Below are 25,695 nucleotides of genomic sequence, written 5' to 3' on the forward strand. Positions count from 1 at the left end.
CAGTTGTATTGTATGTATTGTGCACATGTAGCATATATATTTCACATCATTCAACCTTACTGCAAGCGATGAGACACCAATTAATTAATCGAGTTATGAAAAAAAACATCCCTAACAATTTTAATGACCAATACTGTCGTTTGTCAAGTACAGACACAAAAACGTTGCTGTTTGCAGCCAATGTGAAGATTTTTTGCTTTTCCCATATCGCTTTAAATCCAATTACAATTCCCTTCTGGACAATTATTTATTACATCAATTATATGTAATAAGAAATGGAAAAGCAGATAGAGGACAAATTGAAATAGAGATGGTTAAAGAAAATGACAAATATTTGTCATTTAAATGAAATCAACGTTGCGATTGGGAAGAGAGCAATTTTATGTCAACGTTTATCAAACTAGAATTACGAGAGCAAATTAACTATGACTATTGTTATGGCTTTTGTGCCAATCAGCAGTATGCACGGGTAGCGTGGCCGAGCGGTCTAAGGCGCTGGATTAAGGCTCCAGTCTCTTCGGGGGCGTGGGTTCGAATCCCACCGCTGCCAAGTACTGTTTTTTTGAATGTTTCAGGCGATATTTATTTTTTGCCATTTGATAAAACCTGATGTTGGCGAAAACTACAACGCTACACCGCTTTTGGTAGTGTCTCCGAATTGATTATATTGTCGTATTTTACGATAGGACGTTTACATAGGACCATGGAAAATGGACTAGTTTTCCCTTTGTACGTCATGCAGGCAGTACTCAGTTCAAGCTGCAAACTTATCCCGCTTATCTCGCTGGTACTGCCGGACTCCCAGCCGCTGGCTTTTCTAACATTAATTGTCCATAACCAAAGTGTTGGTAAAGCTTTTTTGTTAGGAGTTACACATGGCCTGTTAGTTGTGCGAATTGTTTGCCTGGGCTATAAAAGCAACCCGGAAGCACTTAACTGTAACTCCTGGGCTTCAAATAAAAGTTGGAGAGTGTTGCTTCAAGAAGTTTGATTCCTCTGACATGACATGCATTTTCGGAAATTAAGTTGATTGTCGTCTGGAATGGCTTATATGTTGTTGCTATGTTACTTTTTATGCGAATAATGTCGCATTGTATGGTCTCAGATCACAGGTTGTATAATAACTATATCTAGATACAATATTTACTGTATATACCTACAGTGAGGATGCATACAGTCTATGGATAAGGACGTGATATTTATTTGATATAATTTGTTTTGTTTTATTACATGTATTTATCTCAGGGACCATACACAAAAACCATAAAAGAAAACCCAAAACAAAAGATTAATCTCATACAAGAAAACGATATGTCTAATACCAAATTATTGTACCTGATTCCATCAGCAGTCCCATTTATATTGTTTAAAGTAGATAAAAAGGTTTGAAATGTACTATAATTTCAAGTCCACTTAAAGGTCCAGTGTTTAAGATTTAGTGGTATCTAAAACTTTAAGTATGTTTTAATTAGCGTGTAATCACCTGAAACTAAGAATTGTGTTTTCATTACCTTAGAATGAGCCCTTTATATGTACATAGGAAGGGGACATCACTGTCCAATCTGAGTAGCTGCCATTGATGTATTATAAGAGCTGGACCAAAAATGGCACCCATTCAGTCCTATAAGAATTGCTTGGATGGCGCATATGCCAAAAAAAGTTTCTACTTTCCAGGTTTACCTCCACATAGTGCGGCCCACTGAATATGCACAGTATTGTTTCCCCCACTGGCCCCGCCTGTGAGTTCCCACTTGGCAAGTAGACTTTAAATTGTGATAACGTCACAGATTTTTAAATTACTTTTCTCAGCTCGAGGAAGGTTTTACAAATATTAAAGCTCCAGGGATCAGAAGTTCATAATAGTCATAATTGACCTTGTTTGCAGTTCGAGGTGTCCTGTCAACAGTTTTACAGACATCTCTTTTATAATGGTGGTCTATGGGGAAAATGCTTTTTGGGCTGCATGGGGATTTTTCGCTACAATACCAGGAGTGGCCACTGGGAAAATTGGCTGTAAGGCTGAGCAGCGGAGCTCTATCCAGCTCTTATAATACATCTATGGCATGGATGTATAAAGAGAACTGGATACAGTGTCGGAGACATCGAAACAGTTTACCTTTACCTTGACAGTTATATCATTAATAGAGGTTACATCACAGCTTTTTAAGGCAAATAACTCATATTTGTTTAAATTCAGACAGAAACCTGAAGCTTTTGAAAATACATCACTGCAGAGAATTTCCTGAGGAAAAAAATAAAAACTGTGGACCTCGGCAACATGTCTCTCTGGCCTGTGGTGCGCTGTGGCCAGCAGGTGTCTTCAGTTGGTTGCAATCTGCAACCTCACTGCTAGATGCCACTAAATCATACACACTGGTCCTTTAATGGAAATTCAATCTCAATATTCTCTTAAATTGTGAATTTAAAAAAAAATCAAATTGAATCGCAGCGTACTTTAAATGTTTTTAATTTTACTTGTTGTTATGCCATTTACACAAAAAGGCTCTTTTACTGTCCCGCAACTTAGTTACAACATAGTTTTGGGCCTAATTGCCCATCTTCATCCTGAGCAGAGGTCAGATCAATTAAGCCAAATAAAGCGCGGAGTTTTAGCGTTGTCATTTACAAAGCTGGTGCTTTTATTCTGAAAATACCACAGCGGAAGTAGCAGTATTGTTTTTGTAGCGGAACACAGTGGACACTTGATAGTAGCCTATGTTTGGAAGGTGAATGTTGTAAAGCCAGATTAAAGTGTAGATCAGTTTTGTATCCACTCAGACTCCTAGCTAACATTAGCTAGCGTTAGCTTCGTGAAGGATTCAGCCTGGGCTGGTTGTTGTTTGGTTAGCTTGGTTTGTGTAGGCACCGTGAGTGGACATGAAGCCGCCTCCTCGCACGCGAACTAAACCAGAACGCGACCTGAAACCTGAGCTGTTACCGCAGCGTTCAGGTAAACTGGCCTGTAAATGGCAGCGAGCGGAGCAGAGGAGGCTCCTGAATGCCCTGAAAAGACTAAGCAGTACCGCCGGGATTCTGAGTGACATCGACTACGATGTGCTGAGAACATCCGTCCGTACTCGCTCCATTACAGAGGTAACGTTGCTAACACTGTTCTCAAGGATACACCCCGGTTCCACCTCGCTACATAAGCATTCCAGTTCAATTATTGTTTATTCTAACCAAACAAACGAACCGCAATTAAGGATAGGTTTACAATTTTAAAACAATAGTCAGGTGCCCCAGTGAACACGGAAATAGGTATTTCTTTCCATAATTATATCTCATTTTCACACTGACCTTAAGAAGATCCACAGTTCTCCTTCTGTGCAGAAATGTATGTAAAAGTCTATTTGAAGCTAATATGAAGCTTCAGCCGTCCAAAAGAGTCAAATTAAGTAGATATCTAGTCTTTTTAGTGCCAAAGTCCCTCAATTTCTTACTATACTTGCACTGCAGCTCAACAGGGCAACACTGACCGAGGAAACACAAAAGGGGAGGATTTAATGCTAAAAAGACTGTACATGTGGCAGATGTCCACTTGATATGACTAACTCAGACTGCTGAAGCCTCATATAAGCTCCAGATCAGAACTTTTACATGCATTTTTCTACAAAATGACTGTGTGGACACACAGGATTCTGGCCCCATCAGTTACACTGCAAGCGCATTTGAAGGGGATCTTTTAATAGCCAGTATGAACAGGTGGAATGATTACAGAGAGGAAAACCTCTTTCTTCACTGTTCATATGAGCACCTGACTGTTGTTTTAAGACACACTTGGAAAAACTGTGAACCTGTGCTTGAAGTGACCCTGACCTCTTACTGAAGGCATGGTTGTGGGGAAGTGATTAGGGTCACACTGCAGCGGCATGGGCGAATGTTATGTCCCCAATTTATTTTAAATGACAATCATTGTATAACCTGCAAATGATCAAAAATGGCCATTCTAAGTCACCAGAATTAAAGGACTAAATTTGTTAATTCTATATCAATCAACTTATTAATTTGGCAAGAGGATGCCATCTCCACTGTCCTCCACTCATTCTTCACACACCTTGAAAATAACTGCACCTACATCAGAATGCTGTTTGTTGATTTCAGCTCAGCATTTAATACAATCTCCCCCATGAAACTGCACTCTGTATCTGGATATTGGACTTCCTCACAAACAGACCACAGACAGTTGGGATTGGTGGTCACACCTCCTCCACCCTAGTGCTCAACACTGGAGCCCCCCAGGGTTGTGTGCTCAGCCCCCTCCTAATCTCGCTGTACACCCATGACTGCAACCCCCGACATGGAGAGAACTCTGTTGTGAAGTTTGCAGATGACATAACCATCATCGGCCAGATTTCAAACAACGATGAGAGTTCATATTGGGAGGAAATCAACAATCTTGCAGAACGGTGCACAGAGAACAACCTACTGCTCAATGTCAACAAAACCAAGGAGCTGATTGGTGATTTTTAGAAAAAAGAATGCAAAGACACACAGCCCTGTCTACATCAGTGGCGCTGAGGTGGAGCAGGTGAACAGTTTTAAGTTCTTTGAAACATCACAGAGAACCTGTCATGGATATCACCTATCTCCAACCTAATAAAAAAAGCTCAGAAACAACTGTATTTCTTAAGGACACTTAAGAAGGCAAAATTCCTGTCCCAAGTTCTTGTTAACTTTTACAGAGGAGCAATAGAAAACATTCTGGCTGGAAACATCACAAATTAGCATGAGATGTGCATGGCCCAAGACAGGAAGGCTCTGCAGAGGGTGATTAAAACCGCTGAGAACATCATCAATACCCATCTACTGAGCATCAGTGATAAAGGAGGAGCCTGCACAGAGCCCAAAGGATACTAAAAGACAGTACCCACCCCAGCCACAGCCTGTTCACTCTGCTGCTGTCTGGCAAGAGATACAGAAGTATCTGCTGTCGAACCACCAGACCACAGAGCGGCTTCTTTCCTCAGGCTGTGACACTCCTCAGTTCATCTTCTGTACTCCAATATAAAAAAAATGTTTTATTTTTATGACTTATTATTTATTCATTCATTTATGTAATTTCTGTTTTTGTTAGTAGCATAAAGGGACTACAAACTACATTTAATTATACAATCTTGTGTGCTTTGGGTAGATCTATGTTTTTTAAAGATGTTGTGTGGACTATAATGACACATATCTTCCTTCCCTTAGATCCACTCTGTGGTGGAATCTCTGAAGAACAAAGTGATCTCATGTGCCAGCTTCAACTTGAAGAAGAAGAGGTGGGAGGAGAAGAAGGTCAGAAAGCCCATTGAGTTGTGGACACACATGGCTTCTGCTGTGGCTGGAACACTTGAAGAACCCATTTCCACTGCTTTCTCTCAGGTGGGGTAAATAAGACCAATCCGTTGTTCTTTATTTTACATTTTTGTTTCTGCACATTATTGAAGTAACACAAAGTTTTTGTCTCAAAGGAAACATTTGTAAGCACTAAGATGCATCTTTGCCTCATTTTGTTCTGCAGAGAAGAAGACGCATTTAAAAAATACCTGCAGGCAAACCTGTATCTATGTTATCAGTTGTGGAATCATCGGCACCACTTTGAATCTTTCGTCTCTCTCCTCCCATCATGTTCCTCTCCCTGATTTTCAGATGTTGATAGTGTCGTCTACAGAGCCTCGCACCCTCAGGAACTGTGACCCTCCCCAGGTCCATAGACCACCCACACAGGAAGACAGGCCTGCTGATCGCACCGTCCCTTTGAGACCAATGCCTCGTTTACCAGCCAAAGGTATGGACCTCCAAATGATCTGAGCGTTATCAAATTTGCTGAAATGTGGTTGACAGTAAATATCAGACGTCAGGAGTCTGTGTCATTTCCAGCTGATATAATGAAGCCTCCTGCCTGACCACAGCTACTCTTAAAACACTCAATAAAACTTGTTTCTTTATCTTTGTTTTGCATGTTTTATTCTTTGCTTCAGTGTTAATTAGTGATTATGGTAGACCAGCTCTGCAGAGATGCGGGTCTCCTCTTTCTGCTCCTCACTGAAATCATTTGGCTGCTCAATTTGCTCCTGAATCAGAGGACAGGAAGGAATGAGGAGGAATCTGTTAGAGAACAGACTGCAGGATGCATTTATGAGATGGTTTTTCATAAAGAGAAAATAAAATATAGCAGTGCAGTGTTTGGTTGCAAAAAATAGAATACTGCTGGAAATGTTACATGATCTTGAAAATACCTACAAAATCCGAACATTACCGGAAAATGTAATCAAACCAGTAACATGCATGCAAGTGCTTTATAAAGCAGCAGAATATACATGTCAGATATTCTTATCAGAAACACATTCCTCGCAGCGTGTTTTTAAACACACGCCCTGCATTGCTTGCCTTGTTACAAACAGGCTGTTGCATTTCTTTCCCTTTTAAAAGAGCTGGAACTTGGATTTGAGACCTCCTGAGCAGAGCACAAATTTATGTTTGGAAATAGTGGAAACAAAAGAAGAACCCATGACAATGGCTACACCTTATCTTACAGGTTAAGTTATAAATGTGATGAAAATTTAACAGGTTGGTCTCATGTCTGAATAAGAAACCAAGTCACTAATATGTAAAAGTCCAGACCAGCAGTTTTCCTCTTTAAATGTTCAAAAAATTAATATCCAGCAAAATTCTTTACATACATCATTCGAGGAAATAGGAATCTCTCTATATAAAGCATCTCTCTCTGTCTGTCTGTCTGTCTGTCTGTCTGTCTGTATGTATGTATGTATGTGATAAATTCTTCTTGCTTAGCTCTGGGTATGCATTGAAGGATCATTATCTTAGAATATTTTGCTACAGATACGTGGTTCCAGGCTCAAGAAGAATCTCCAAGATACTCCAAGTAAGCTTAACAGCTTTAACTATGTGAGATTTTCGTCCACCTCAGGTTTGTGTCCTGCCACCAACACAGCCCGTCAACACCTGGTACTCAAGACTCCAGCACCAACCATTGGCCCAGCCAGGAGACTCCCAGCACCATCCCAAGTGGTCAGAGTGACCAATAGCAAAACCCCTTCACTCCACCAACAGCTTTCTGCTGCAGCTGGAAGCTCACCTGCTGCTACCTCTCAGTCTGCTGCTCCCTCCTGCCAGCGTCCTCCTCCATCCCTGCTGCGGCCTGCTGCACAGACCACAGACCAAGCAGCTGCTGCTGTCACAGCCAGTTGTAGCTCTGCAGCAGAGGTCAAATCTCTGAGCGATGGCAGCTCTGTAAGCCAGACTAACCAGCAAATCTCAGAGAAAAATCCCACCACCAGTCCATCCAGTCCTCACATGCCCCTCTCCTCCTTGGCCCCGACTACTACTCCATCCTCTGCCACCTCCACCAGTTCAGCCACCTCCAACTGCTCCTCCACCTGCCCCAAGCCCACACTCTCCGCTCCTGCCGCAGCAGTTCACGCCAGGTTTGGTCGCACCAGCAAATACGCCACAAAGGACAGTCCCAGGACATTTGGCGTAGGGTGTGTAGTGGACTTCGAGAGGATCTATCGCTACCTGAGTGTCATCCACAAGCCGAATGACGAGTGTCATCTCACCCCCATGGGTGAGTCAGGGATTCATTCATTTAGTTTCAGTCTTTAAAGTGTACTTTAATGTGAACTTTATGGCACACAAAGTATCTGAACAAGTTGCGTTCAACATACAGCATCACATCATTGAGTTCACCTAAACATGGAATTTTGATTTAGGATTTAGGACTGCCCATGTTTCTGCAGTTGTTGATGTTCACAGAGGCCTGTGACTGTTTTCACATAACTGTATTGTCTTGTGTCCCTCAGAGAGTGCTATAGTGTTGGATCTATTGATGTCTCTCCCAGAAGAGCTCCCCTTGCTAGACTGCAACAAACTGCACAACCACCTGATCCAGGTACAGATGCTGCAACAGGCTTGCCTGTTTATCACTGGCTGTCACACATATTTACAGAGTACAGACATTATAGTCTTCTGCATACTCTTTATTTTCTGCATTAGCTCCACTGCTTCCATAAGCCCTAAATATTGACCATTGAGCAGCCAATTAACAGTATGCATCTCAGAAATTTCTGTTGCTGAGTTGGTATGTTTTTAAATCAGTGGGTTTAAGTTCAGAAGTAATTGACCTAAAGCCGAGTTTGAAAGTTGATAGGGGCCACATTAAAACATTAAAGGATGTCTCGCTCCATGTAATCCTTTCATTCAGCCGCTCAGAGCTGCACGTTTTTTTGTCTGCAGCAGGGTTTACATTAGCCAGCTTTTTGCCGGTATCACATGTAGTTGTCTGGCAGATGAAAATATCAACGGCCAAAATGTCTGGTGGGAAATATGCCGATTGCTAAATAAATAAACTCATTAATAGCATATTAAATTGGTCTAATAATGAATTATAATATTAGACAATATTAGAGTTCATTCTGCTGACTAAAATACATTTGTTGGATCATAGGGTTTGTGTTTTTGTGTTTTATTGCTGTTTAAATATATTCTATTATATGGCTATTTCAACATATGTCCAATAGTTGTTCTGTATGGCTGAAATCTGGAACGTTAATGGACATATGGGCCATCAGGTGGAAGATACATCCTACCGATGCATTTATTTTTTATTTGTTTTGCAGTTGATTTATATTTAAAGTTCAAGGAAAACCGCTGTTTTTTTAAAGTTCACTAAATGTATGATGTTTCCAAAGTCAATGAGTAATCATGTTAAATAATCGTGATCTCAATATTGACCAAAATAATCGTGATTATGATTTTTGCCATAATCGAGAAGGCTTAACTGAGAGGCTGCGTGAAGGGCCAGTATAAGATAAGTAAGGAGTTTTTTGAACTGTAAATCATGCAAAGATATTCCGGTATAGCCAAAGAATATTAGGGCTGTAGTCTCCTGGTCAACTGGTTAATAAGTTGTTCGATATGCTCTCATCCAACCAAATTCTTATTGGTCGAATAATCGCTGTGTTACTGTCAAACGAGAAAAGTGCTACATCAATAGCCTTCCAGGATTAATACATTTGCTGCGGCGGGAGGGACAGACTAACAAATTACCTGTGAAAACAACGGGGGTGCCGTTGTGAATGAGTGTTTCTTCTTTAATTATAACAACGAGAACCCCCGTCAAGCCAATATTTAATGCCAAAAATAATGCCAAATAACCATTCATTCAGACATCAACAATGTTTGGGAGCCTCTTTGCAGCGCTGTCCCAATGCGCAAGTCAACCTCTGTGTCATTGCCTGGGAAACTATTGGTCGCGTAGCTCCGTTAAGGAATACAGCATTGTGTAATATGTGTACGTAGCAGGTGGGAAAGAGCGAGTGGCAGGAAAGTGACAGAGGAAAAGGTTAGCAGTAAGTTGTCAGTCTGGCAGTAAATGTACAGTACAGGCTAGAGTGTGTCACTGTCCCGTAACAAGCCCCCCCCCCCCCCCACGCAACTAATCGAGTAGTCGAAGATTATGTACGATTTCAGTCGACCAAGATTTTCTTTGGTTGACTACAACCCTACAGAATATATAGACCTGGAAATGTGCTGAATATGGACCCTCCAAAGAAATCAACAGACACACAAAAATACTTTCTGTTTAGATTGGATGGAGAAATTTAGTTTCATCGGGTAGCTCATTCAGAGCTCCAAAATTGACTATTGCGGGCTTGCGGTAGCTGCAGTTGCACATTACTCGTAATTTGAAACACTTTCAACTTGAGAGTTGTGCTCTGGATGTATTTGGTCATAATAAAGTTTTTTTTTTCAACTGTGAGGGCAGTGTACACATGCTAGAGTTATCTTGCAGTTCATCTTCAAACATGCAGTGGTTGCAAGCATTTTACAAGCAAGTTTTGATTTAAGTACTAAATACTTTGCGAGACCAACATGAAGTATATTGTGAACTTTGTATACCGTCACCCAGAGTATGTATGTATACACACACACACACATACACATATATATATATATATATATATATATGTGTGTGTGTGTTCAGTGTTTCCCCTATAATTGTACAGGCCCCACCGGGCCAAAAGAGTCTTTTCTTTAATGCCAAAAATAACGACAAATATCCATTAATTCGGAAATCAATAATCATTTGCCTTTGGGAGCCTCTGTGCGGCACTATTCTGAAATGTGAGTCAACCTCTTGACACCTCGTCTCTTTAGGGTTTTTTCGGTGCGAACCACCGGGCCTGAAAAAAATTCTAGGGGAATCACTGGAATTATTATATATGACGTAAGTATAGAGGGAGTATTTTTTGCTATTTAGTTGGATGATGAAGAAACCATTCTGAATATACCACATAAAAAAAGAAACTTCAAAGTAATGCCAGACTGTTTCTGCTACTGAAGCAAAGAGTGGAAAAGTATTAAATGACTGATGAGGTCCATCTGACCCAAATGTTGCATTTATAATCATGGGAGCCAATTAACAGTGTGGATTATTTTTCTAATAAAAGACAAGCTTTTGTTTTTATTTCCAGTTATCATCACACAGTTGTCTCATGTCACTCTGAGCTGCAGTGATGGAATCAGAATGTAAAATCATCCTCACTGTCAGCTATCACTCCAGGGATAGAATCAACTTTGCACAATTAAAATGCAGCTAAAATCATCATCATGTGTTTAGTGTTGTAATTGATCTCTCTGTTTTAAAACCAGAGTGGAAACAGAAAGCCGGGAACAATAAAATGTTTCCCCTGACTTTTAAAAATATATATTGCTATTTTTTACTTGTCACTTTATTGTAAACTCAGGACTTATGCCCATGACGGGATCTTGTACTCTTTGTTTCCAGTGATCTGATTGGTCAGTGGTCGGGGTGTTGACAGGTTGTGATCCCATCCTCTGACTGATATATTATTATATATGACATCTATGCAATGGTATCTACAGGCTAGTGAGCACTGAGGTTCAGATTTATTCACCCATTAAATAAATGCACAACATGGGTTTTAGGCGTCACATCTGTGCTGTCTGACACTGGTAAAGTAACCAATCTGGCAAGCCCTGAAGCCCCTTACAAGTATCTTGGATTCTTTGCCTTGTAAGTAGTAGTGTGGCAGTAGAGGGGGCTTGCAGCAAGTATCATCACAATGCAAGGTGAGTTGGTTCTAGCATTTCCTGGAAGCAGTATGTACCAGTACAGAATAGATCTGGCATGTACTAAACTTCACTGTATTGCTACAAAAGCTGTGTTCATTTTTTTGCACTAGCTGTGTATTAACCTGACAGCCCTCCTCTTTTTCATGTTTCAGGTGTACCAATGTCTTTCTGCTTCTGCGGATTCCCCAGTAGCAAGAGAAATGTTTAAAGTCTTAAAGACACAGAAACAAGGAACTGATGAGCCTCACACAGCAGGGTCACAGGACAGACTCTCTGATCAGACGGAGACACCAAGTGTGCGAGGCAGCAACCCAAAGCCAAAGCATGACAGCAGCAGAACCAACAGTCAGCTGGACACTGCTGACAGCAGCGATGTCACAGACAGTGAATGGAGGAAAATGCAGCCAGACGAAGCTGAGAGCCAATCACAAGAAAGCAAAAACACATCCAGCCGAACAGGGGACACAGATGTGATGGGACTCCCCCCACTTAACCCTTTCATGGTGCCACTGAAACTGTTGATGCAGAGATAGATTGAGTTTAAAATTAAAAAAAACACACGTACAATGGTTTGTGTATATTCTTTAGTTATGTCTCTGTTCTGTAATAAAATGTTTTATTTAATATAGATTCTAGAGTTGAGTCACAAAGGTCATTGTTTGTCTTAGAGGTTAGGAGAGCACCGCTGCATTTTAATTACCCACCAGAATCTGTCCCTAGTAACATGTCAAGTATTGAAAGTTGATATCAAATGTTTGGTCAGGTTCATAGGCACGTCTATGTATTTTTGATCAGAAAGTTCCTTACTTAAATCAAAATGTTTTAAATAAAAATATCTAAATCTAAATCAAATTTAGACTATTTTTTCTTGGGTTCTCTGCTTCTGTTAAGACAATATTAACATAGCATTGAGAATATTGGCATTGAGAAGTCTGGCTTATTTTCTTAGTGAAGTAATTGCTTGTCTATTAAGTATCAGAAAAAAATGCCCATTGAAATTTCAGGAGAGACAGAGAGACTTAGAAAACCAGCAAATATTCACACTTAAAAGCTGCAACCAGTGATTCTTTTTGCATTTTTGTTTAAAAAATTACCAGAACGATCAAAATAGTTGCAGATCAATTTTATGTTGAATTATTAATCCAACAATCAACTAATCATTACAGCTCTGAGTTTTGCACAAATAAATGTTTATATTTGTCAAACAAAGGTACTAAAAAAAGTTTTGTTTTACTACCAGTACTGAAAATTGTCAAACCGTACTAAGTGCAAAATCGGGGGCATTGGGAGACTACAGCCTTTGTAGGATCATTGAGAATTAGTTTGCATTCTTTTGCAACAATCAATTTAACATATTTTTTAAGAGACTCAATTTACAAATGTATTTTATTAGGAACAGTTTTCTTGTATGTAGGTATTTTACAACTTTGGCTTATTTTGTTAATTAAAGAAAAAGGGGTTTGCAGAAAATAGTTTTAGCATCAATTTTGGGTATCATATTTGCACATAAAAAATTCAAAAGATACACTCCTATAGAGGACCACAAGTCTGCGTTAAGACAGGCAAACATTATTGATCCCAGGACTACATCCAAAATCATTATTCACTACTAAAACATATAGACCGATTTTGCTGTGTATAGAGTAAGTCTGGGTGTCATTTGAAATTTTGTGATACAAGTGCTGATACAAAACCTGAGTTTCTGTACTAATACCAAAACTACAGTGTGTTGGTGCCACAATGACAAAAAATACATGATTAGTTTCTCTTTATATCTCATTTTAAACAGATCCTACATTTTGTTTATTATTACTACATACCAAATATTCCCATTTAAGCAAGAAACTTCTATTATACCAACATAAGAGAAATAGTGAAACAGATTTGTGAATAGCAACATGAAGTGACATGTTAAAAAAATGTAAAAACTAAAACATTTATAGTCATTATAATATGAAAAATAGAAAAGTATAATAATCATGCATTGCCCTGAATATTGTCTCATATTGTTTTTGTGGCAACTGTCAACAACACATTGTGAAATCTTCTACACTTAATGGTCAGAGTTTCCTCTGTAGTGTAGTGTGACAAAGACGTGTTCTTGGAGGATGAAAGTTCGCTTGAGGTGGAGCACCGTTGCCATAACACTCACTCTGTGTTTACACTAATTGTAAGAGCCTGAGATGTCGTGTGGAGTGTACAAGTGCAATTGTTTTCTTACTGCTTTACAACATTTGTCTTGTGCAACTTTGAAGCGCTATCGCTGATTATGCAATCTCACAGCAGAGATGTGTCTTTTGGCTTCCTGGGAAACAGAAACCAATGGACATCTTCACAGATATCACAGTATCCAGTCGTTCTGCTGTTCTTTGGTCTGATGATGGACAATTTTAATGTTTTTTTTTCATTTTCATAACATTCTCTTTATCAATATGTTCCATTACTTAAGTTTTTAAAAATGATACAGTGAAAGGAAGTGGTGGAAAAATATTCAGACCCTTTATTCAAGTATCAATACTACAATGTAAAAATACTACATTATGTAAAAGAGTTGCATTTGTTTTATTCAAGTAATGTTACAGAAGTATTGTCAAGAGAATGTATTTAAAAGTAAAAATATTCATTAAGCAAAGTGGCCCCTTTCACACTGATATTTTATTAGTTATGGAAACATAAAATAAAGCATTACATGAAAAGACTTTACTCAAACTGTTGTCACAAAGTTGGAAGCACACTACTGTCCATAATATCATTTTGTGCTGGAGCATCAGTGAAACTGAGGGGCCTAGACCAAACGAGGAAAAACAGTCCAAGATTTGTAGTGTTTGGACAGATGTGTCATCTTACTTTTTGCCATATAGTTTAGTATATTCGATTATTAACTGTAATATATTAACCTGTAAGCAGCGTAGTAATATAAGCTGTCCAGGTCCAGCTTATTCAGTGTAACCACTTTATATACTTTTGGGTAGTTTAATCTACAATCATGTATCATATTTCATAAATTCATCCTATGTTTTCTATGAAAATATTTTTTACCTGTAAAATATCCAGGGCATTTTATAACTGAGAACACTGCATTGTGTTCATTTTAAATTACATAAAAAGGAGATAACACTCTGTGATTATAAACATATTACACATGCTGGACTTAACAGCAGTTGTTTTGTCAAGTGCTATTTCCAAGGTCAAGAATGAGCATTTGAATCTTCACTTCCATACCAACTGTGCAAATTCTATCTGCTAATGAAGACTGTGTGATATGATTAAAAGCTACAGAACATCTACTGAATGGACCTTGTGGTGAGACTATTTTGTCAATCTGAAAATTCGATTGCAAATAAACTAAATAAATTACATATATTGGTATTTAATATTTTTCACCAAATTACATAACTTGCAGCATAAAAAAACAACATTAGGGTCATAAATCCCTAAGATATAATAATAATAAAAAAAGTTTGTGGCTAGTCAAAAAATGTGTAGCTGGGTTAGGTTATTTGGGGAGGAATTTGAAGATTACTTCTGTTGGATTGCCTCACTCATTGTAAAATCCAAATGAATAAGTTAAATTTGATTATAATCTGTGTTGTAACTACAACACAGAAACTGTATGAGAATTTCATAATAATAAATAATTACAAATTATATTTTTATTTACTGCCCAATTATTTACATGTTAAACTGTAAATTACTATTTGTATATACTGATTTTGTAAGAATCTCCAAACACATGTTTGTGACTTGGTAATTATTGTGTGTATGAATACCTCCTATGCATTTTGTTGACCTTGTAATAGTGTTTTTGTCAAGGTAGTCCATTTAAAAATAGCTTTGTTACTGTACAAGTCAAAGAAAATAAGTAGCTGTTGTTATTTGCACTGTTTATGACTGCGGAATGGAACATGTACGTAAACTCTGAGGGAGGTTTTGCCAAGCTTTAGTGTCTGATAAGATAAAATAGATAACCCCCACCCTGTTACACCTCATCTTATAACATCTCTTCTATAAACCTTTGACCTTCAAGCAGTGAATAAGTGAGGTGCGCCATGTGGATTCCACATGATTTATTATACATCATTTCTGCATACCATTACAGCAGTTATTGTAAAATCAAGATAAAGACCCGCCTTTGACCACAGAACAGGCACATTGTTGGTTAAGCTTACCTGTTGCTAAGCCACTACCTGTAAATGCTCTTCACATACTATCAAAACATACAACTACTAAGTAAAACAGCAGAGGTAAAAGGTCATGCACTTTTTAATCATTGTCAGTGTCTAATGTGGACACCACTGAATGCTTTCATATTGTTGTCAACAGCTCCCAAAGCTGTCAAGCTGTCAGCCTATATAACTGTGTTGTTGCCTACTGACAGTTTCTGCTGCCTGTGTAGACTCTGAAGCTACTGCAACATCCAGTTGTACACCACAAAACAAAGCCAAACAAAACTTAAAGCATTTGGTATAAGCCCAGAAACCAGCACATTCCAATAAAGTAAAAAAAATTATGGAGTTTAATCAGTTGTCATGGAGATGGCTCAGTTATACGTGGCCAACCCTGTCTCTGTATGGACATAATTTCTAGGAAACAGGGTTGAAGTGGTTGGACTGTCAGCATCTAGTCAGAGTCATCAAGTCAGAAGGAGTCAACACTTACCACAAACTATTCAACACCTCAACATCTCCGCTGGTATACCCAAACCAACACAATACAATTTGGATTTTCTGAATTGTCTGGCACATTACTTTGATGGTGAGAATGTAGCGCTGTGCATTGTTTCAATTACTAATTTTAGATTTAGAAAAGCTACAAATGCTGTTGTACCCAGAAATAATATATGTCATAAGAGTGTCAGTGCTGGGAGGAGCATTTTGGTTATAACAATAATTAATAATTATCAAAGGTAATTATTAAAATCAATCAAGTTATTAATACAAATGAATGATAACAGGGCACCACCCGAAAACCAGGACCAATAACCAAACACGTGTCTGGTGGTAAGATGGCGAGGGGCAGATCGCCGCTTTGTCCCACATTATCTGGCCACCAGATGTGCAAAGGGGTGCGAGTGTTACTGTGTGTGTGTGCATGTAAACAGGGTTAGTAACAAGAGAGGAGAGAAAAAAAAAGAGAAGCGCCAGCTCACGGCGGAGTCCTGCGACCATGGGTAGAGAGCAGTAGTTGCTTTGTCACACAGAGAGCGTATGTATGGACGGTAGTCTGTAACGCACGTTGTCTGGACTGTTGACCTACAAAGCAACCCATTGTCTTGCTCACAGTGGCACAATACGCAGCAGTCCTGAGTGGGTCAACACAACTTAGCTTAGCGTGGTGAAGATCTTCACACTTGGCGAGGGGAAATACACGTGCACGGTGGTTACCTCCTTTAGTAAACTGGCTCACAGGGAAAGCTAAGCATCCTGCAGCACGGTTACAATAGAAAGGCAATGGGTGTTTTTGTGCAGCTGGTACTTATAGCTGAGGTGACGTCATGGCTGCATCATCGGCATTCCCTGTGGTGTTGGGACGTCTCTACCGATGAGAGTGTGGGGCTCTCCCAAATCTTGCATTAAGGTGTGAACTGCAGGGCAATTTTGGAGGTGTAGTCTGTGTGAGTAGCCTTTAGGCACTCTTCCTTTGTTTCAGGGATTAAAGGATAAAGGCAGCCTTGTGGTCAGGCTTCAGAGTTTACAAATAGGCCTGCCTTTGTCTGACCACATGGTTGAGGCCCAACAAGAGTATATGTTAAAATGCTAGCGGCAGGGCTCTAGTTATGGCAATGTTGGTCGGTGGGTTGCCATGAAATTTGTTCCCCACTGAATGAAGACTTAATCCCTTGATTTTTCATCTCATTCCATCATCAGGTCAAAATTTCACTTCATCCAATAATTTGGTTTATTATGAAATACCTGCAAAACTAATGACATTCCCATCAGCAGTGTTAATTAGCAAATTCAACCATATTAGCACGTTGATAGCAATTTTCTCAAAGGGGCGTTGCGTCGAAGTACCACCTCACAGAGATGCTAGCACGGCTATAGACTCTACTTTTAGACAGTGAGAGGTTACCACCACCAACTCCATTGTTTCCAAAGTAAAGATGATGGCAGCTGTGCTGCAGTGTCAGCAGCAAGGACAGAGACAGTGGCTGCCACCCACATAAATGTGCACGGGTATTTGCCGCTGTCATGTGAGTTGATTATGGTTACACCTCTTCATCAGCATTGAACAGTGAAATTGAACAGTAAGCTTTTGCCCAGTATCTGGGCAAAAGCTTAAATGTTTGATTATTAGGTCTGGGCCAGTAAACAATGTTTATGATATTAGTTAGCTAAATTAATTGCTATATTTGTGTAATTTTTCCAACATTTTGCTCTACTTTGAATACCACTTTTCTTGTAAACAAAGACAAGTTCTGTTTACATTCAGTGTTTCTTACCAAAAAGCATTGTGTGTATCCTTGTAGTATAACAAATGTGTTGGGTGCATTTCTAGTTCAGTTCAGTTTAGTTATTTATTGTCCCACAAGTGTAAAAATAGACAATAGATGTGCTTGTGCTATAGTAAGGAGTAAGGATGTATGTTAAAAGCAAGGAAAACAGTAATGAAGAATAAAGATAAGAAAAAAAATAAAGTGCTAAGCTGTGTGAGGAATCAAGAGGCGGTGTATAATGTAATGTTCCTTCCACATAAAACATTATCAACATAAACCATAGTGACTTCATTATTGACAGTACACATGGAATGTAAAGGAATGTAGGGGAGACACATGATGATAGGTGTGTATGTGCAATAAACTTGAGTCATATTCAAGTGATTTTATCTCATGCCAGTTTCTCTTATCTCAGGCAGTCTTGTCATCTGTGACGTTTAACTACACCTTGACATTGGGTGGATGCGTTTGGAAAGAGCTAATCCACTTAAGTCAGACACTTTACAGAGTGTAAATGGTGCACTTTGATAGACACATATGTGGCCATTTTGCATTTTCAGCATTTGGATTTTAGTATTTTGTGTCATTTATCACTGACATCCACCGCTGCCTGGGACGTATCTGGTCATGGCGTTTTCTTCACATTTCCTGATTATCTATGCTCTATTCATCTGCTTATTTTCTGCCAATGGTAAGACTCATACTCAACACATTTGCTAAATCAACACTTTTATGTCAACTCAAGCCTTTACTTAATATTTTTCATGTCCACTACAATTTTCATGTTGGTGCAAAATGTCATTCTAATGTTTAAATTTAAAAACAAAATATATTTGCATTTCCTTTTACAGCTGATTTAAGAGTTCTTATGCCATGTCAAGTCAATTTTATTTATATAGTGCCAAATCATAACATGCCAAATCATGCCAAATCATAACGGTGATAATCACTGAGTGCCAGGGACCTGGCCCTGGGACTTTCGTGCTCAGACCCTTATGTCAGTGTTAGGTATTGTATGGAAGCCAATGAAGTATGTTGTCAGCCTTCATTTTGCAAATTCTTCAGTATGGACATTTGGCAATTTAGGAGATTAGGTCATTAAAATATTTTCTCATTATGATGATAAAAATGTTATCTGGGTGGCATGTTGTAATAGCATAGAAATGTCATTTTGAGGAGACAAGGTTATGCAAGCCCAACTGGTACCTCAATCTCTTCTATTATCAAAGGAACCTCTCCACTGTCTTTTCCTGAATTCCCTGTAAAAATGCATCAGTTACCTCTTTCTTAGATCCATCTAGCTAATACTAATGCAGTCTCCAACAGCCCTTCAGTAAATCTTATCTTTATGAGGGTTCAGTGTTTGTTCAAACTGTTTTAGAGAAGTGCTGATTTAACTTTATTCTTTATTTAACTTAATCATTTTGGACTTTACACTTTGTGCTGCTGTTGAATTGTATTGTGTTATAGTCAGAGGAGTTTCTGAAAGAAATGCTCTGAAGGGGCTAGATTTGACAAAAACAGATTTCTTGGTTAAAAACTGGACATTTGTCTCTCACGTTGGCCTCCAGTTTTTAAAAAACAAATTAAGTGTTCATCTGGTTTTATTTTAAAAAGTCCTAGATACCTTGATAGCTGAATAGTTAAGACACACACCACATAACCGCAACATCCTCAATTCAAATCTGACCAGGGACCTAGTTTGCATGTCATTCCTTTCTTGCTCCTTGTGTTTCCTGACTGCTTCTACACTATCCACACTATCGGCTGTCGAATATAAAGTGAGAAAAAATTTTAAATTGTGTTCCAAAGTTTGTTGAGTTTATTGCTTTACTGAGTAAATTTAAATCAAATTACAGAGTCACATCTGTTGAGTTTATGGTCAAAACTGACTGGTGTGATTTTATTCACAAAAAACACTGTCTTAAAGAACAAGAATTACTTACAGTCAGGGGGCACATTTCCATTCTCTGACAGGAATGTTTTCACCACTATTTCAATGTTTGACTCTTCATTGTTCACTTCATCCTCATCAGTTCAATGATAGTCTGGATCATGTTCTGTGTTTCTGACACTTCTCCTTTGAGATCATTTTAATCCTTATCAGTGTCTTGATCAAGAGTGTAGTCAAGAGCCTCTTCCGATGTGACTTTTCTGCTCATTGTGTTGTCGCAGAAGAAGCAGAGCTGCCTCTTAAATAGGCCTTCTGCATCATTTTTGACTTTATATACTGTAGGTGTCCTTCTCACTTGCTCAGTCTGGTTTTAAAAGAAAAACTACACAAGTATATACAGCAAGTTAGTATACTGCACTGGCCATAAAACAAGCCCTACTTTGTTTCTTAGGGAAAAAAGACCTAATGGGTTCCCTACTTTATCACTTGACTTGTAAAAGATTTTTGAGGTCAGTATCCTCAAATCTATTCAAAACCAAACTAAATTTCAAAACTACTTAGGTGTTAAATTAGTAACATTAATTCTTTTTTTTTAAGATTATTATTTGGCTTTTTGCCTTTATGTGGGAGTCAGTGTAGTGAGACAGGAAAGAAGGAGAGAGAGGGAGGTATGACATGCAACAAGGGTCCCTTGGCTGGGAATCGAACTGTGAACGTTACAGTTATACAGTATGCACCTAAACCATTAAGCCACCAGGGCACCTGTAACAGTAATTCTTATGAACAATGATTCTCTCTTTCTACCTCTCCTGGTAAGTCCTTAATGTGGAACAAGGTGAGCATAGAATGATGTAGGAGAGCACAGGTCGTTAATGGTGGCAGAGTTGGAACAGTTGAGACTGCTGCAGGTTCTGTACCAGTACTGCCTCCAATACCCCACATCTGATTTTAATTCCATACAAAAAGGGAAAATACTACTACAACTAATAATAATAATATATGACTTGATAAAATGATAATAATTATTATTATTCTGGATGGACTTGTATAATGTGATCAAACTTTATATCTCCAGGTATTATTCTCTCTGTTTTGGGCAAAGTGGTTCTGTTCCAAAGATAGATAGAAGTCCTAGAATCCCTCTTAGTCTGGCCCCTCACCTTTGACCAATATGCCATAGGGACCTTTACAGGGTCCCTATAGGGTGAGCAGCAAGGTCCTAAACAAGATAGTCATTATCAGCTCCACCCTTAATGGGAATTCACACTTCCTCAAAATACATGGTTAGAGGAACTATTTGAATGTACAACTATTTATAGTGCAATGGTAATGACTCAGCAGAAACCACACCAACCTGCTGTATACATATGACCTCTGAATGGTCAGGCACCAGTCACTAGCAAGTTGAAATATTTTTTAGTTTGATCCAGGCAACCTTTTCATGTTCAGTCTTCTCAGCAAGTACCATTGGTGAGCACTGAATGAGTCAAAATCATGACCCTGGCAGTGCTGGCTGGCCTTTCTAGATGAGGGTTTTCCACTCAGATGTTTGCCTGGCACAAATTCCAGAATGTCCAGGAGGTCAAAAAATGTTGAGTGTCCTGGACATTGATCGGATTTGAATGGCATTAATTGGTTAGGACATAAACATGTATACCTCTGTATATAATGTGCTGCCTCTTTCAGTCTGGCATGTAGTATATGCAGTATACATGTAAATACAGTATACATTTAAATGCTCATGAGCATATCATTTTAACCCAGTCAATTTAATGATTCTTACTAATAATGTGATCCACAACTGTTTGAGGAATGCATAATATCCTTCCCTTTCATTTTAAATACCTGTATCCATCCTGCATCCAGACATTTATTTAAAGTTAGAAATGAATCATGGTGTTGGCAATTAAAGTCAGCAAAGTCCTCTGTAGAGAGAAAACTCAGTTAAATCAATGGGGGAGAAGATTTTTATGAAAACTGTGGCATAAAGATATGTAAAGATAATTATTGCATCATAATTACAGGCAGATAAAGATAAGAGTAGTCTACCAACCAAAAAGTGTTCTGTATTCTTTTTGTGGGATTATATAAATGCCAGGCATTCTCTTGGCAGACCTTGAATGCATATAAACTAAACAGGACGATTGATCCAATTTTCGGGAAGCAGCTACAATGACTCCCTGTAAAGATATTTTGATAGCATTTCCAACAGGCACATGAAAGAAGCTAAAATTACCTTCATATTATATATAATGAACATTTCCTTAGACAGAACATTTGAGTGATCAAAGAAAACATATATGTAGGAGAATAGCTGTGCTTTTCTGTTTGTTTCAGTAACATTTGAGACAGCATCAGCACCTGAATCAACCAGTTCCACCAACATAACATCTGAACCTTCTGAGACCATCTCATTACCCGAACAAACCAGCCCCAATGACACAGTAACTTCCAGGCCTTCTGAAACCACCTTGGTGTCTGAATTAACCAGCCCATCTGAAATACTAACTTCTGAGCCAGCATCTGACTCAACTGGTCCAACTGATTCAGTAACATCGGAGCCTACAGAGACAATATCAGCACCTGAACCAACCACTTCCACTGATGCAACATCTGCACCCTTTGAGACCACTTCCGTACCCGAACAAACCACTCCCACTGACACAGTAACTTCCAGTCCTTCAGAAACCACCTTGGTGTCTGAATCAACCAGTCCATCTGAAATACTAACTTCTGAGCCTGCATCTGAATCAACTGGTCCAACTGATTCAGTAACATCTGAGCCTGCAGAGACAACAACAACACCTGAACCATCCAGTTCCACTGATACAACATCTCCACCCTTCGAAACCACTTCCGTACCTGAACAAACCAGTCCCACTGACACAGTAACTTCCAGTCCTTCTGAGACCACCTTGGTGTCTGAATCAACCAGTCCATCTGAAATACTAACTTCTGAGCCTGTATCTAAATCAACTGGTTCAACTGATTCAGTAACAACTGAGGCTGTAGAGACAACATCTGCACCTGAACCAACCACTTCCATTGATGTAACATCTGCACCCTCAGAGACCACCTCACTACCCGAACAAACCAGTCCCACTGACACAGTAACTTCCAGTCCTTCTGAAACCACCTCGGTGTCTGAATCAACCAGTCCATCTGAAATCCAAACTTCTGACCCTGCATCTGAATCAACTGGTCCAACTGATTCAGTAACATCTGAGCCTGCAGAGACAACAACAACACCTGAACCAACCAGTTCCACTGATACAACATCTCCACCCTTCGAAACCACTTCCGTACCTGAACAAACCAGTCCCACTGACACAGTAACTTCCAGTCCTTCTGAGACCACCTTGGTGTCTGAATCAACCAGTCCATCTGAAATACTAACTTCTGAGCCTGCATCTGAATCAACTGGTCCAACTGATTCAGTAACATCTGAGCCTGCAGAGACAACAACAACACCTGAACCAACCAGTTCCACTGATACAACATCTCCACCCTTCGAAACCACTTCCGTACGTGAACAAACCAGTCCCACTGACACAGTAACTTCCAGTCCTTCTGAGACCACCTTGGTGTCTGAATCAACCAGTCCATCTGAAATACTAACTTCTGAGCCTGTATCTAAATCAACTGGTTCAACTGATTCAGTAACAACTGAGGCTGTAGAGACAACATCTGCACCTGAACCAACCACTTCCATTGATGTAACATCTGCACCCTCAGAGACCACCTCACTACCCGAACAAACCAGTCCCACTGACACAGTAACTTCCAGTCCTTCTGAAACCACCTCGGTGTCTGAATCAACCAGTCCATCTGAAATCCAAACTTCTGAGCCTGCATCTGAATCAACTGGTCCAACTGATTCAGTAACATCTGAGCCTGCAGAGACAACAACAACACCTGAACCAACCAGTTCCACTGATACAACATCTCCACCCTTCGAAACCACTTCCGTACCTGAACAAACCAGTCCCACTGACACAGTAACTTCCAGTCCTTCTGAGACCACCTTGGTGTCTGAATCAACCAGTCCATCTGAAATACTAACTTCTGAGCCTGTATCTAAATCAACTGGTTCAACTGATTCAGTAACAACTGAGGCTGCAGAGACAACATCTGCACCTGAACCAACCACTTCCATTGATGTAACATCTGCACCCTCAGAGACCACCTCACTACCCGAACAAACCAGTCCCACTGACACAGTAACTTCCAGTCCTTCTAAGACCACCTTGGTGTCTGAATCAACCAGTCCATCTGAAATCCTAACTTCTGAGCCTGCATCTGAATCAACTGGTCCAACTGATTCAGTAACATCTGAGCATGCAGAGACAACATCAGCACCTGATCCAACCATTTCCACTGATGCAACATCTGCACCCTTCGAGACCACTTCCGTATCCGAACAAACCACTCCCACTGACACAGTAACTTCCAGTCCTTCTGAGACCACCTTGGTGTCTGAATCAACCAGTCCATCTGAAATCCTAACTTCTGAGCCTGCATCTGAATCAACTGCTTCAACTGATTCAGTAACAACTGAGACTGCAGACACAACATCTGCAACTGAACAAACCACTTCCATTGATGTAACATCTGCACCCTCAGAGACCACCTCACTACCTGAACAAACCAGTCCCACTGACACAATGACTTCTGGGAATTCTGAGACCACCTTGGTACCTGAACTAACCAGTCCATCTGAAATACTAACTTCAGAGCCTGTATCTGACTCAACTGGTCAAACTAATTCACTAACATCTGAGCCTGCAGAGACAACATCAGCACCTGATCCAACCAGTTCCACTGATGCAACATCTGCACCCTTCGAGACCACTTCCGTATCCGAAGAAACCAGTCCCACTGACACAGTAACTTCCAGTCCTTCTGAGACCACCTTGGTGTCTGAATCAACCAGTCCATCTGAAATCCTAACTTCTGAGCCTGCATCTGAATCAACTGGTTCAACTGATTCAGTAACAACTGAGACTGCAGACACAACATCTGCAACTGAACAAACCACTTCCATTGATGTAACATCTGCACCCTCAGAGACCACCTCACTACCTGAACAAACCAGTCCCACTGACACAATGACTTCTGGGAATTCTGAGACCACCTTGGTACCTGAACTAACCAGTCCATCTGAAATACTAACTTCCGAGCCTGTATCTGACTCAACTGGTCAAACTGATTCAGTAACATCTGAGCCTGCAGAGACAACATCAGCACCTGATCCAACCAGTTCCACTGATGCAACATCTGCACCCTTCGAGACCACTTCCGTATCCGAACAAACCACTCCCACTGACACAGTAACTTCCAGTCCTTCTGAGACCACCTTGGTGTCTGAATCAACCAGTCCATCTGAAATCCTAACTTCTGAGCCTGCATCTGAATCAACTGCTTCAACTGATTCAGTAACAACTGAGACTGCAGACACAACATCTGCACCTGAACCAACCACTTCCATTGCTGTAACATCTGCACCCTCAGAAACCACCTCACTACCTGAACAAACCAGTCCCACTGACACAATGACTTCTGGGAATTCTGAGACCACCTTGGTACCTGAACTAACCAGTCCATCTGAAATACTAACTTCTGAGCCTGTATCTGACTCAACTGGTCCAACTGATTCAGTAACATCTGAGCATGCAGAGACAACATCAACACCTGATCCAACCAGTTCCACTGATGCAACATCTGCACCCTTCGAGACCACTTCCGTATCCGAACAAACCACTCCCACTGACACAGTAACTTCCAGTCCTTCTGAGACCACCTTGGTGTCTGAATCAACCAGTCCATCTGAAATCCTAACTTCTGAGCCTGCATCTGAATCAACTGCTTCAACTGATTCAGTAACAACTGAGACTGCAGACACAACATCTGCAACTGAACAAACCACTTCCATTGATGTAACATCTGCACCCTCAGAGACCACCTCACTACCTGAACAAACCAGTCCCACTGACACAATGATTTCTGGGAATTCTGAGACCACCTTGGTACCTGAACTAACCAGTCCATCTGAAATACTAACTTCAGAGCCTGTATCTGACTCAACTGGTCAAACTAATTCAGTAACATCTGAGCCTGCAGAGACAACATCAGCACCTGATCCAACCAGTTCCACTGATGCAACATCTGCACCCTTCGAGACCACTTCCGTATCCGAAGAAACCAGTCCCACTGACACAGTAACTTCCAGTCCTTCTGAGACCACCTTGGTGTCTGAATCAACCAG

General features: G+C 39.9%; 2 protein-coding genes and 1 non-coding gene across 3 annotated transcripts; 2 read left to right on the forward strand and 1 right to left on the reverse strand.

The window, feature by feature from the left end:
- The first annotated feature begins 468 nt into the window (after window positions 1–468).
- On the forward strand, window positions 469–550 carry trnal-aag (transfer RNA leucine (anticodon AAG)). The gene has a single exon. It is a non-coding gene; the product is annotated as a tRNA-Leu (tRNA).
- Window positions 551–2,660: 2,110 nt separating this feature from the next.
- Window positions 2,661–12,683, forward strand: snapc2 (small nuclear RNA activating complex, polypeptide 2). Its single transcript, XM_067579666.1, has 6 exons — window positions 2,661–3,093; window positions 5,191–5,364; window positions 5,632–5,770; window positions 6,914–7,570; window positions 7,806–7,894; window positions 11,253–12,683. The coding sequence occupies exons 1-6, from the start codon at window positions 2,878–2,880 to the stop codon at window positions 11,631–11,633; spliced, it is 1,656 nt and encodes a 551-aa protein (XP_067435767.1). The 5' UTR covers window positions 2,661–2,877; the 3' UTR covers window positions 11,634–12,683.
- A 7,890-nt stretch (window positions 12,684–20,573) lies between these two features.
- LOC137175128 (uncharacterized) lies at window positions 20,574–25,362 on the reverse strand. The gene is made up of 4 exons (XM_067580822.1): window positions 24,678–25,362; window positions 24,234–24,512; window positions 21,859–24,068; window positions 20,574–20,627 (listed from the first exon to the last, which is right to left on the reverse strand). Exons 1-4 carry the CDS (start codon window positions 25,360–25,362, stop codon window positions 20,574–20,576), a joined length of 3,228 nt encoding a protein of 1,075 aa, XP_067436923.1.
- Between the last annotated feature and the right edge of the window lie 333 nt (window positions 25,363–25,695).

This window comes from Thunnus thynnus, chromosome 22 (genome assembly GCF_963924715.1).
Source record: "Thunnus thynnus chromosome 22, fThuThy2.1, whole genome shotgun sequence".
In the NCBI taxonomy this organism is placed as follows: Eukaryota; Metazoa; Chordata; class Actinopteri; order Scombriformes; family Scombridae; genus Thunnus; species Thunnus thynnus.